Source organism: Mustela nigripes, chromosome 18 (genome assembly GCF_022355385.1).
Source record: "Mustela nigripes isolate SB6536 chromosome 18, MUSNIG.SB6536, whole genome shotgun sequence".
Taxonomy (NCBI): domain Eukaryota; kingdom Metazoa; phylum Chordata; class Mammalia; order Carnivora; family Mustelidae; genus Mustela; species Mustela nigripes.
In genome coordinates, this window is record NC_081574.1 from 32,618,795 (window position 1) to 32,632,962 (window position 14,168).

The 14,168-nt window shown below is 37.4% G+C and overlaps 1 protein-coding gene across 1 annotated transcript in view; it reads left to right on the forward strand.

Annotated features, from left to right (window-relative positions):
* The window catches only part of KCNU1 (potassium calcium-activated channel subfamily U member 1), a 144,955-nt gene that overhangs the window by 16,346 nt on the left and 114,441 nt on the right, over window positions 1–14,168 (forward strand). The window contains 5 exon segments of the mRNA XM_059384211.1: window positions 3,797–3,858; window positions 4,970–5,060; window positions 6,406–6,517; window positions 7,506–7,581; window positions 9,366–9,441. Coding sequence (XP_059240194.1) covers window positions 3,797–3,858; window positions 4,970–5,060; window positions 6,406–6,517; window positions 7,506–7,581; window positions 9,366–9,441 — 417 coding nt within the window.

Genomic DNA, 14,168 nt, shown 5'->3' on the forward strand with positions numbered 1-14,168 from the left:
TTTCTATTTTGTTCCATTGATCCAAGTGTCTATTTTTGTGCCACTACCATACTTTTTGATTACTATAGCTTTTTAATACAACTTGAAGTCCCGAATTGTGATGCCTTTTCTTTTCTTTTCCAAGTTTGCTTTGGCAGTTTGAATCTTTTTGTGGTTCCATACAAAGTTTAGGATTGTTTATTCTATTTCTGTGAAAAATGCTGTTGGTGTTTTGAGAGGGATTACTTTAAATGAGTAGATTGTTTTGGTAGTATAAACATTTAACAATATTTGTTTTTCCAATCCTTGGACATGGAATTTTTTTTCATTTCTTTGTGTCATCATCAATTTCTTTTGTCAGAATTTTATAGTTTTTAGAATAGTGGTCTTTTACCTCTTTGGTTAGGTTTATTCCTAGATATCTCATTGTTTTTTTTTTTTTGTGTGTGTGTGAAATTTAGATGGGATTGATTCCTTAATTTTTCTTTTCACTGCTTCATTATCGGTGTATAGAAATGGAACAGATTTTTGTGTACTGGTTTTGTATTCCGTGACTTTACTGAATTCATTTAATAGTTCTAGGAGATTTTGAATGATATTGTTTGGGTTCTTTATATAGAGTATCATGTCATCTGCAAATAGTGAAAATTTTACTTCTTCCATGCTGATCTCTGGATGCCTTTTATTTGTTTTTTTGTCTGATTGCTGTGGCTAGGACTTCTAGTACTACATTAAATCACAGTGGTGAGACTGGACATTCCTGTCTTGTTCCCAGCCATAGAGGAAAAGCACTCCGTTTTTCACCCCTGAGGATGATATTAGCTGTGGGTTTTTCATATATGATCTTTATTATGTTGAGGTATGTTCCTTCTAAACCTACTTTGTTGGGGGTTTTTATCATGAATTGATGCTTTACTTTGTCAATTGCTTTTTTTTTTTTTTTGCATCTACTGAAATAATCATATCATTCTTATTCTTTCTTTTATTAATGTGGTGTATCATGTTGAGTGACTTTGAATATTGAACCACTTGATTGTGGTGAATGATTTAAAGACCTTACAAAACTCAACATCTGAAAAATGAATAATCCAATTAACAAATGAGTAGAAGACATGAATTTTTTCAAAGAAGACATAGGACTGACCAATAGACCCATGAAGAGATGCCCAAAATCTCTCATCATCAGGGAAATACAAATCAAAACAACAATGAAGTAATCACCTCACAACTGTAAGACCTGCTAAAATCAACAACACAAGAAACAACAGATCCTGGCAAGGATGTGGAGAAAGGGGAACATTTTTGCACTGTTGGTGGGAATGCAAACTAGTGCAGCCACCCTAGAAAACAGTATGGAGTCTCCTCAAAAAATTAAAAATAGAGCTACACTATGATCCAGCAATTGCACTACTAGGTATTAAATATATATATATATATATATATATATATATATATATATAATATATGTGTGTGTGTGTGTGCATACACATACACACTAAACTAATTCAAGGGGATATATGCACCCCATTGTTTAAGCAACATTATCTATAATCGTCAAATTATGGAAATAGTCCAAGTGTCCATCAGCTGATGAACAGTTAAAGAAGATGTAGTATATATTTACCTGACCATAAAAAAGGATGAAATCTTGCCATTTGCAATGAAATGGATGGAAGTAGAGGGTATTATGCTAAGTGAAATAAATGAGTCAGAGAAAGCCAAATACCACATGATTTCATGTGTATGTAGAAATTAAAAAACAAAACAAGTGAGCAAAGGGGGAAAAAAGGAAAGGAGGCAAACCAAGAAACAGATTCTTAACTATAAAGAACAAACTGATGGTTATCAAGGGGAGGTAGGTGGGGGGAATGGAGGAAATAGGTAATGGGGATTAAGGAGTGCCGGTGATGAGCACTGAGTGATATATGAGTGTTGAGTCACCATATTGCACACCTAAAATCAATGTTACATTGTATGTTAACTAACTAGATTTAAATAAAAATGTTTAAAAAAAAGTAAAATTGGAAATAGAGGAGGATTTTTAGAGCAAGTTCTGTTATGGCAGAGGTGTGGGAGAGCTTTTGTCTCATGTCAAGCCTAAGGAAAGACGCTTGAGAGGTTCCACTCAGAATTTTCAGTTTGCATCTTTGAGAATGCTGGGGACACAGAGGACTGACATCTGGCTCATTTGTGATAAGGGGCCATTGAGCTAGCTGCTCTAGGCAGAAATTGTCACACTGAAGATAATCTCCACTGTTTGTTGAGGTAAAGAATGCTAGACTTGTTCCCAGAGCCAGATTTGGGTCACATGTAAGAGTCTTCTCTTATCTGCTCAAGTAGGCATCTGGAGGGGTACAGGTCCCAGCAGAATAAAGGCATGTGAGGTGTACCGAGAAAAAAGCTGTGAGCAACCAGTTCGAGAAGATGTTTCCACCCAATTCAAGGGAACTGTAAAGGGGGACCCTTAGTGATTAAGTATTATCTCTACCGCAGTCCTTCTCCCAGCTCCCCTTGCATTTCTGATCCCCTTTACCTAGCTTAACTTTATTTTCCTAGCATATAACTGCTAACATATCATGCAAGTTACATATCAGTTGTCTTTATTTATTGCCTACACTGTAAGATCCATAAAGGCAAGATCTTTCGTGTATGCTGTTCACTGATAGATCCCCATCACCAGAATAATATTTGGGTCATGATAGGTACTAAAAAAATGCTCATTACATTTGAATATGAATTGAATTGGTATCTCCCAAGAGCAATGAAACAGCCCATACAAATAAACATTAAACACCTCCCATTCTCAGAGCTCCAGGGTGAGAGCCTACCAATCGAACAGCAATCAAGTCTAGCATTTCTTCTTCTGACCTCCCTCTTCTGTTTACTCTCTGACACTGACCTACAATTCTAGAGCAACCAGAGGTAGGCTAGTCTGTGGGCAACTAGAAGTAAAAACTCAGAGAGGGTTAATAGAGAGGAAACCAACCCCTTTTCCCAGTATAGGTAACCTGCCCAAGGAACACCTGAGGTGGAAGGGAGTAAAGCTTTAATTATAACAAAATTCAATTTTATTATTAGTATTACCAACACTACACTGGACTGAACATAGAAAAACAAATGGCTCAGAAACTAAGAATGACTGGAGGAATGTTAATGTACCTTAAGTTAATCTGAAAAGTTATGGAGGCTTCAGAATGTTTCATCCAAATGCCTTGATGGTTTTGAAGGGGTAAATTTCCGATTACATTCTGCCAGCTCTGCTTCTTTGACAAACAAAGTACATTTCTGTGTTAAATGCACTCATTTTTCTTTTTCTTACTTACAGCACATTCCTTCCTGTAAAAATCCTGACTATCCTTTAAATGGACATGTGGGGACTGTTTCTTCTCCAGTATCACAAGCAATTCTCATCCAGAGCCAATATCCTATAGCCCTGATATTTGCATGTAATAAAGTGTGTAACACATATTAAGCACTTCATAAATGTTTGAAGAGTGAAGGAATGAATAAATGATAGGACTTCTTGAAATCGGAAGGCTTTATGAGCAGTATGAGGGACAAGTTGTTTATTCTTAAGTTTGTGGAAATTAACATTATGTAAGTAAAATGAGTGGGTGCTTGTCATTTACTGAATACCCAGGAAAGTTCCAATCAATTTTTCTTCAATGAGTGCATGCTAATGGAAATGAATGTGTGAAAAATGGCTACGTATATATAGGTAAGGTTAAAAGAGAAAATACAATTTTTTTTGGTTTGTTTATTCATCTTTATATCAAGAAAGCTATTTGTACATCAGTCCTTTTCTTTTTCTTTGCAGGTGATCCTTGTATTTGTACTAAGCATTGGGTCTCTTGTAATCTATTTCATCAACTCTTCTGAGTAAGTAAAATCCCCAGTTTCCCTTGTCTGCTATGTCAGTAGGTTGCCAGCTAATCTGGAATTTTCTGTCAAGAATAATGCTTACCATGCTTTTAGATATACACACACACAAACTCATAAAGAACGGTAAGTGTTCCCCACCACCAAGAAGCATTACACCCAATTCCACAAAAAAAAAAAAATATGCAAGTTTCCCCTGTATCCTATGACCATGCATTGCTAGAGGCTGAGGTAACGGACACAGGTCTGTTCTAGAATCTCTGAGACTGGAAGCCTCCACCTGTGGTCTCCATCCTTGGCCCCTGGGTCTCCATTTAGGAGGGTGTTCTATGCCTTTGGAGTCCCTATGTGTTGAAACAGAAGTTCTACAGTTGTTTCAGGTTTCTCATGGGCTTCAAACAACTTTGGATGGTTTTGAGAAAGGCAAATGCTACTTCTAACCTGGGAAAAAGGTGCATGTTATTGTCTGCTCTTCTCTAATGCCAATCTCTTCTCTATGCCCAAGTTAGAATGGTTTCTTGGACACAACCCAATCTAATATGAACTCCACACTGATCAGCTGGAAATTACATTTGATTTCCAGCTAAAGTAAAAATTAGGATTACAGGGCCACTGAAGTAGGGCAATTTTAGAAAGCCTAGGGAAACTAGCAGCATTTGTTTTGTGGTCTCCCTACTGATTTTAGGAAATTTTCCCTAAATTTAGGTTCAGATCAATCCATTTGACTTAGAGTAGCTCTGTACCAGAAAGGTACAGAAGCCAGAATGTTCTTGCTATATAGATGGTTTTGCTAAACCAAGAAGAGCCACATAATCTTTATACCCCTGAATCCTTATTGATAAAGAAGAAATAGAACCAGTAAGCTCTGTGAAAGGAAGAGCAGGTAATTGTCCTGTTATTTTCAGCTCTGTGTGCAGTCTGTGGTTTTGTTTGTGCACACCTCTCTTCCCAAGAGAAAAGTAATTTCCTTATGATGTGAATTTAAGTGTCTTGGATTAACCATTCATGGTGAATAAATAGAACATTGACTACACTTTCTCTTCATTTGGGCTTGTACAGTCAGAACTTTTAAAATGTACATATTTATACATTGCTCTTGTTTCTTTTCCAGCCCTGTTGGAAGCTGTTCTTCATATGAAGACAAAACCATCCCTATTGATTTGACTTTCAATGTGTTCTTTAGTTTCTATTTTGGGTTAAGAGTAAGTATCTATGGAAAGTGGGAATAAACAGATGAACACAACAGGTGCAACCCAAAGAGCTCTGTATGTGCCTTAGCTGTACAATCTGCCTATGTTTTCAGGCTCTAAAACTAGAGGGTCTGTGCCCTAAATTGTCCAATATATAAAGAGGCATGAAAACTCTCTCTTGTACTTGAAACTGTATCTAGGCCAAAAATCCCAATGCAAATGAAAATGATTCCTTTTTAAATGTCACCACCCTGTCACACTGTCCTCCTTATTGGCTTCCTACCTATCACTGAGAAAGCTTTGTTAATAACCACAAGCTAGCAAACGTGAGTAATAGCCTCTGAAGACGTCATTGGTTCCACTGATGCCACTGATGGCATATGTGCCATATAACTATATAAAATAGTTTCATACCTTTGTTTCAATTTTTGTTATCCATTTATTAAATAGTTCTCTCATTCTGCAGGCATTTATGGAGGATCCATCTAGAACTAGATTTCATTGTATTTATCCATCCCATGTTTATGGGAGACTCTGTGTATGTGTGTGAGTGTGTGTGTGTTTGTGTGTGTGTTTATGACCTTCCTTCAAAACTCTGACCACACTGACCATCAAAATCTTTTTACTGTAATCTCCCTCTGGAACTACTAACTTTCTTAATCTAAATAGGGAAGCTCAGACACAGAGTTGGCCAGTCAAGCTTTTAGATAGTTGTACTTTTACCATTGAAGGCCATCCTAAATCTTCATTGCTCACAACTAGGAGGCTTTATCAAAGCGATTATAGAAATCAGAAAGTTCTAGGAGCAGCAAGAAGGTCAAAGTGTTTATTCTGAAGTGTGAGAGTTAAGATCTGGTGAGTAAAATGGATTCATGTTCATTTATTGAACACCCACTAAAGGTACTGTCCTTACGTCTAGATGAATATATATGTATTTATCTATACTAACATATTCATCTATATAGCTATCTGTGCGTGCATGTGTGTGTGTGTGTGTCTGTGTGTGTGTATATCTGCCTATAATAGAATGAGATCAAAGCTTCAGTGGATGAGTGAAATGTAGCTGAATGCAGCCACTCTTAGGTTCATTTTAAAATTCTTGAGGGTAGGGGCGCCTGGGTGGCTCAGTGGGTTAAGCCGCTGCCTTCGGCTCAGGTCATGATCTCAGGGTCCTGAGATCGAGTCCCACATCGGGCTCTCTGCTCAGCAGGGGGCCTGCTTCCCCCTCTCTCTCTGTGATCTCTTCCCTTCCTCTCTCCTACTGTGATCTCTCTCTGTCAAATAAATAAATAAAATCTTTAAAAATAAAAATTCTTGAGGGTAACAGAATTTGGAGTCTTTTGTTTCTATTTCATAGTTTGTGGCAGCTGATGACAAGATCAAGTTCTGGTTGGAGATGAATTCAATCGTGGACATCTTTACTGTTCCACCAACCTTTATTTCTTATTATTTGAAGAGTAACTGGCTAGGTAAGTGTATTGTGGGAATCAGGATCAATCTCTCAAAAAAAAAAAAAAAATCTACATTCACTCATAAGGATCCTTCATTTTTCTTTAAAGCTTAAATGCTATTTAAAATTTTTCTTGTCATGATTAGATAGTTTTGTAACATATTTTCAGCACTTATTTTTTTTAACTCAGTGCTTGATGGTGTACCTGATGCAGAGTAAGTGACAGTATTTGTTTATTGTTTACTGTTTGCTGACTGGCTCGTCCACAACCCAAGAGGTGAGGCCCAGACAGCCCATCCTCCTCCTGCAGCACCTTTATGACGCTGGAATCCCACAGGGACTGGAAGACATGAAAAGCATCTCTGGATCTTTAAAAACTCTAAATCCTCCTATCTGGATAGGCTGTGACATGTTAGACATTTACCTAATTATTTTGTCTTCAGTGTAGACGTAGGGACAGCACATGAGAATTAGATGGCTTTTATCAGATTTTATGGAATTTGTACTATTATCTATTGCCTGTCAAATATTCTTTGCCATCCCAGTTCTCAAATTATGTAAAGTAAAACATCACGTGAAAAGTGAGAAACAGATCGTAGAGATTCTATAGTGAAGAGTTTAAGTGGTTTATGAGTCATGGACTGTCTGTTCTAAAGAGGAGTTCAATAGAGTTAGATGTTGAGTCATGTTTATGATACATGAGCCATGCTTCTGCAGGCTTTACATTATTAGCTCAATAGCCCTATGAGGTGGGTACTTACAATTCCCATTTTGCAGATGAGGAACTAGGAAAGTTAAGGGAACTGCTTTAGATTATACCAGCTGTTTAGTGTCAGGGTCAGAATTTGAGGTAGAGGTCATGCTCCTAAACCTGTGGTGTCTTACCTTGTATTTGAGCATCTCTAGGAGAAGAAGAGTATAAATAGCCCCAATTGTGTTATAACACAGAGTTCTTCCTGAAGTGACCCTCTCCTTTCGGCAGATTTCTCCTTTTGATTGCTTTGTAGGTTTACGGTTCTTAAGAGCTTTGCGACTGCTAGAACTCCCTCAAATCCTGCAAATTCTCCGAGCCATCAGAACCAGGTAAGTGTTAGCCCTGCCTTAAATCCTGTTTACTTGCTGGTTTGGATTAGGATATTAAAATGTAAACTGAACCTTCAACTTATTTCCCATCAGAATTTCAGTGCAAATCCCATGAAATCCCTTAGCTCCCAAGACACTATCTACTCACTCACTCCCATTGTATTCCTATCAGATGGTGGCTGAGAAGTTTGCCATCACTTGGAAGAGTTTGTTTTTTCTTTGTTTTGCAGAGCTACAATGTGTAAGTCCATTTACACTTTAATTCTGCCTTTCCCCTCAAAAGAGTTTCAAAATAATAGTAATTCACAGGCTTTGGTTCTACCTACTTGCTATCATGACTCACTTCTCTTCTGTCTAGGAATGTAAGATCAATTTCTCTGAGCATGAGGTAACCAGTAGCAGCCGTGAAATTGCTTACAAAAATAGAACCACCTAATTATCTAAAAAAAAAAAAAAAAAAGTTCAAAGTACCTGGAACAGCAATACTTCTAAAGTTTTAAGCAGTTTGGTTTAATGTTACCTATTGAAAATCTTCATGCCTCTATGTTCTCCCTAGAAGCATCAAATTTTATAGGCCAGGTGGATTTCACTGCTAAGTGTTCATGCAGTCGGGACTAGGCTGTTCTTGTGTAACAGGTGGCCCTACCTGAAAACCATAGAGATTTCAGCTAAATTCTAGAGCTTTACTTTAGTAAATTGGAGCTTGTCTGATCACTTTCACTCAAAGATCCTGGTGTGAGTTTAGCAATATAAGACATTTCTGTGATTGACTCAAAATTCCATTTTACAAACCCATTCTCTGGATTCCTAGGATACTGTGCTTTGTACTGTTACTTTAGACAATGTAGAAATGTATCAAATGCATTTTATGATGATAAACATATATTTTTAAAAGTAATATAGTATCAGGGTAGTGGATGTCATAGCAATGTGTAAAGTTTTTGAACAGAGTATGTGACTGGCTGTGTTCAGAGCTGGGCATCTCAGACCCCTCATGTGTATATGAATCAAGCAGAGGATGCAGATCTATAATCAGGGGTGGAGTCTGGGATCTTGCATTTCTAATAATGCTCCCAGGTAAATATACCATTGCTTCTGGCACAGAAGAGTAGCCAGATTTTATGCACTATTGGGTATTTACCCTAAAGACAAAAATGTGGTGATCCAAACGGACATGTGCACCTGAATGTTTATAGCAGCAATGTCCACAATAACCAAACTATGGAAAGAACCTAGATTTCCATCAACAGATGAATGGATAAAGAAGATGTGGTATATATACACAGTGGAATACTATGCAGCCATCAAAAAACAAATCCTGCCATTTGCAATGATGTGGATGAAAATAGAGGGTATTATGCCAAGGGAAATAAGTCAGAGAAAGACAAATATCATATGCTCTCACTGATATGAGGAATTTGAGAGTCAGGATGGGGGTTTGTGGGGTGAAGGGATGGAAAAAAATGAAACAAAATGGGACCAGGGAGGGAGACAAAGCACAAGAATCTCTTAATCTCAGGAAACAAACTGAGAGTTGCTGGGAGGTAGGGGGTAGGGATAGGCTGGCTGGGTTATGGACATTGGGGAGGGTATGTGCTATGGTGAGTGCTGTGAAATGGGTTAAGGCTGATGATTCACAGAAATGTATCTCCGGGGCAAATAATACATTATATGTTTAAAAACAAAACAAAACAAAAACAAAAAGTAACCAGAATTTAGAGGACAGGGTATTGTTTTCCTGGATCCATTCAGAGCCAAACAGTTTTTTGTCTTTCTTCCTCTAGCAATGAAGTGAAGTTTTCCAAACTGCTATCAATAGTCCTTAGTACCTGGTTCACTGCTGCAGGATTCATTCACTTGGTAAGCATCTCATCAAACTCTCTAATCTTGCTGGTCAGCATGAATATCTTTTCTTTTAAAAATGCAGGCAAACATTCTCAACTCCTGTCTTGTTGTATAAGTTTGTCATTTTACTTTCCCTTTGTGGGTCTTCTATACCTCCATATTTTTCACAAATACATGGTGCTTGTACTCAAGGTATCTATGTTCCTTCTTTCAACTTTCAAAACTTGCTCTCAGGAAAGGTTCTAACAAGCTTACCCTTCAAAAGAATAAGCAACAGGTGAATCGTATTGCTATATCTTCATAGAGGTCTCAGATTCTACAAAAGAATAAAAAGTCAAAGAAATGAAGGTAAGAGATTTTCACACTAATGAAGGTGGAGAGTTGTGGGAGAGGAATTGGTGAGTTGCAAAGGGGAGCTTTGGGGCTTTCTTAGTTCTCCTGAAATCAATCTGCATTTATAGCTGCCTCCTTTGCCTGTAGGAAAGGCTCATTCTTATCTCACATAATCGACATCATAATAAATAGATTTCAACCATAAGGAACAAACTCCTGGACTTTATTGCTTGAGGACAGTTGAGGAACAGTCATTTAAAATGCAAAAATTGAAGTAGGGTCGTTTTTCTTGGAGAAAAACGAAACAAAAAATAAATACAGCAAGCATCTTTTCCCTTTGAGTCCTTCTTTCAAAATTAATTAAAACATTAACAATAAAAGAAATTGAAGTTACCATCTTGAGCTGTCAAGCAAAATGTCAAGCACCCAATGCACCATGATATAAAACTTTCAGAAATCTGAAACCAGCCATATCCTTCCTCAGTCCTCAAACAGGAGGGAAATTGCACTGAGAGAATAAATATCACAGCCATCTAAGCAGATCCTGGATCTAGAGGATTGCACCTGGATGCATGGGCCCCCCATGGGAGCAGCAATCATCAGTGTCTTCAAGACCCATTGGTCATTGCAGGATGGTAGGCAAGAGAATGCTACAGGAGAAACCCTGGTAACAGGAAGTTTTCATCTTCAATAGCGTTCCAATGAAGGACTCTTAGGCTGAATGTGACCTATCAACATATTTTATTTGACCTAGTTAGTTTGTGTTTTCTGTTCTTTTTCTTTTTTTAAATTGTTTTCTCACTTTTATTGGTGAGCTCAAATAAAAGTTCAGATTTCTAGATTCTTGGGGGAAATACAAAGTTCTGGCAATCCACTCTACCATGATCACCAACAGTCCTACTTGAAGACTAGCTGCTCCCTGTTAAGCATGAATTCTTGGGTTGGACAGTTTCTATCAGGCTCACTTGAATCAAAGTCTCTTGCTCGTCCTTTCTAAACATGTGAACACGTGCCCTTTTTGGGCATTTGTTGGGCATCTAGTCTCCTAGGTGAGGAGACCTCCAGAGAAGGATGCATGCAGAGGAAGTTGGAGAAGCAACCAGATGGCTTGTGTGTAAGGGGTTTCACTGTAAGTAACCCCAACTTGATCTGTTGAAAACCTAGAAGAGCTAGATCCCAGAGCAAAGAAAATGGCAGATTTTCTTGGGGGAGGGTATTAGAAATGACATACCATAATGAAAGCTATAATTGTCATAGCTCACCATCTTCACATGTACTTACTGGCCTTCAGCTAAAAGTTGATATCATTAAAAGGTGAGTATTAACCAGAAAGTAATCAGGACGATGCACATGCTTAAAATCTGCCAAAAATAGCAAGGAGGTATGGTGTCAGTATAATGACAGTTCTTTAATGTAACTTTCAGAAGAATAACAATTACGAGATAATTTGTCCAAGGAAACAAAGGAAAAGTTAAGAAACAAAACGCATCCATATTTGAGAAAAAAATGCAAATAAAAGGCTTTGAAAACTAAAAATACAAATTCAAACAAAATACATAAGGTTTGAAATAAAGGATTATTAATCAGTAACAGGAGTTGGAAAAATGGGCTGAATAATACTAGGGGAAAAGGACAAAGTATTATCAGAGCTGAAAATTACATTAGAGGGAACCAAAATGTAATCAATGTGACAGAAACATGCTTAGGAACATGGTAGACAGTTTTACGATGAAAACACTGATGTGGAAAAGAACAAAGGTACTCCAAGCAATGTTGATTGAACAGACTATAAAATTAGTGTTCCTGAGGAAAAGGACACGGCAAATGGCACCAGAAAAATGCTTTAAAATAAAGTCTTGAATCTGTGGGCTAGAGGGTATATTGTATCCCAGAAAAAATGACCCTGAATTACATAATCCAACCATATTCTGGAGTAGTTTACTGATCTTTAAGGATAAGGGGAGAATCCAAGCAGAAGAAAGTGAAGTCTATATAAGAGGAAGATATGAAAAACAGCCTCAGATTTCTTAACAACATCAATCAATACCAAAGGTGTTAGAGTTGGGTCTGCAAAGTTGCGTGAAAATATAGCCTATCCTGTCATTTTAAACACTCAAGAGAAAAATAGCACCCATGAGTCCCTTTTAAAGGTATACCATGAGAGACTATGGACTCTAAGAAACAAACTGAGGAGGGGAGGGGGCTGGGGGGATGGGTAAGTCTGGTGGTGGGTATTATGGAGGGTACAGATTGCATGGAGCACTGGCGGTGGTGCATAAACAATGAATTTTGGAACACTGAAAAAATTAAAATAAAATAAAAATATATTTTGATGGGAAAATCCAGCCACATAGGAGATAAATCAAAACCAGAAACTCAAGAAAGAGGAAAACATGGTATAAAGTAGTGTTGGTGATTAGTTAATGAATTAGAAGTAGGCTAAGATATAACTAAGGGAATTACGGCTGTAGACTATACACACTTGTACAATATAAAGATAACATAACTCGTGCACATGGTGAGGAGGTAAGAGGAGATGGGACAGCATCCTTGTGTCCTCCCCTATAGAATCTCTTTTCCAAAGATAAACAACATGGCATTTGTTTTGAAAGATGGAGTTAAAAATAGAAAATAATTCCATGTCTTGACATTGGTCCATAATCCTTTACCTTAACTTAGCTAATTTCCCATCTGAGACGGATAGGTCTACGCTCCCAAGGTTCGAAGGAAGAGCAGAGTGGACAAGTAGGCCAGCGGGAGGCTGCCAAATCTGGGAAGGAAAGACGGGAGGAGGACGAATCACTAAATACTCCCAGAGAGGGAGAGCTAAACCTTAAAGAGTGATTTAACTTGTGAAGGAGATTTCCAGGTGGAAATAAATTTAGTTTTCATTTATATAAAATGTGTCAGGATAGGATTGAACCCCTGTCCTGAGATGATGCTATAAAAGACTCGATGAAGTTTTAGCTTGAAATTATCTGTTAATCCTGGGGGGTACGTATGTATGTGTATATATATACACATACATACATATATATGACTTAAATACATATATATATAACTTAATCTGTGTGGTTTAAACTGGTTTTCTTATAATATACTAGTCTTAGAAAACAGTGAAGACTCAGGAAGTTAGTGGAAGCAGATTAGTAGACTTCGCAACGAAATCCACTGCCAGCCATGAGAGTTAAATATAAATGTATGATCCCTTCCTTATTTTGGAGTAGGATATTATAGGAGTCCATATGCTTAAGCTACTCATCAAATTTAAGAAAAGGTCACTTTTAGGGACACCTGCATGGCTAAGTCAGGTAAGCATCTCATTTCAGCTCAGGTCATGATCTCAGGGTCCTGGGATCAAGCCCCGAATTGGCCTTCCCACTCCCTCTCCCTCTGCCCCTTCCCCATCCCTGCTTGATCTCTCTCTCAAATAAATAAATAAAATATTAAAAAAAAAAAACTTAAAAAAAGTCACCTTTATTTTTTTTTTTAAAGATTTTATTAGAGAGAGCACTAGAGAGAGCTCAAGGGGTCAGAGGAAGAGGGAGAAGCAGGCTCTCTGCGAAGCAGGGAGCCCCATGTGGGATCAATCTTAGGACAGACTATAAAATTGAACAGACTATAAAATTAGTGTTCCTGAGGAAAAGGACACGGCAAATGTGGGATCATGACCCGAGCCTAAGGCAGATGCTTCACCAACTAGCCACCCAGGTGCCCAGAAAAGGTCACTTTTAAAAAGTGATCAAATACCTGAATAAAAAGTGTTATTTCTGATTTCTGTTTTAGTTCTTAACACTGAAACAAAAAAACCTACTTTCACCAAGCATCTCTAACATTTTATCATTTTTGTGCAAAATAGAAATGGAAAACATGGGAAATAGGTAAGCTATTTGGGAAAAGAAGTCTAAAAATGGAAAAAGGAAAGTTGTATACATTATATAATTATTGTTTGTTATGTATGGTATATATCATATTTATAACTTTATGTATATACTACAAACATGAAGTATAGTGCCATTGCCTAAGTTACTCATTTTATTTAATATAAGAAAGATATCTAATAAATTTAGTTTTCTTAAAATGTGAAGACTTAGGGAGAAATCAGAGGAAATATTCTTCAGGGTTTTTTTGTCTAATCACTGAAAATATTTTTTTTTTTTTGGAGGTGGGGAATGACCTGGAAAACTTGTTTATTTGCTTTTCCTTAGACGCTTAGCCTTCATGTGCTTAAGCTCATTGAAATGAAGTGCTCATGTAAGGGCTTCTTCCTTTTTATAAGTGCTTCTTTTTTAATGATGATCCTGAGCGGGTGGAAAATGAGAATAAATAGTAATTGTCAATCTGAGAGCTTTGGAGTCTCATGACTCTCAGATTCTATAATTCAACCAATGGAAGAGAAAGATGTGGGT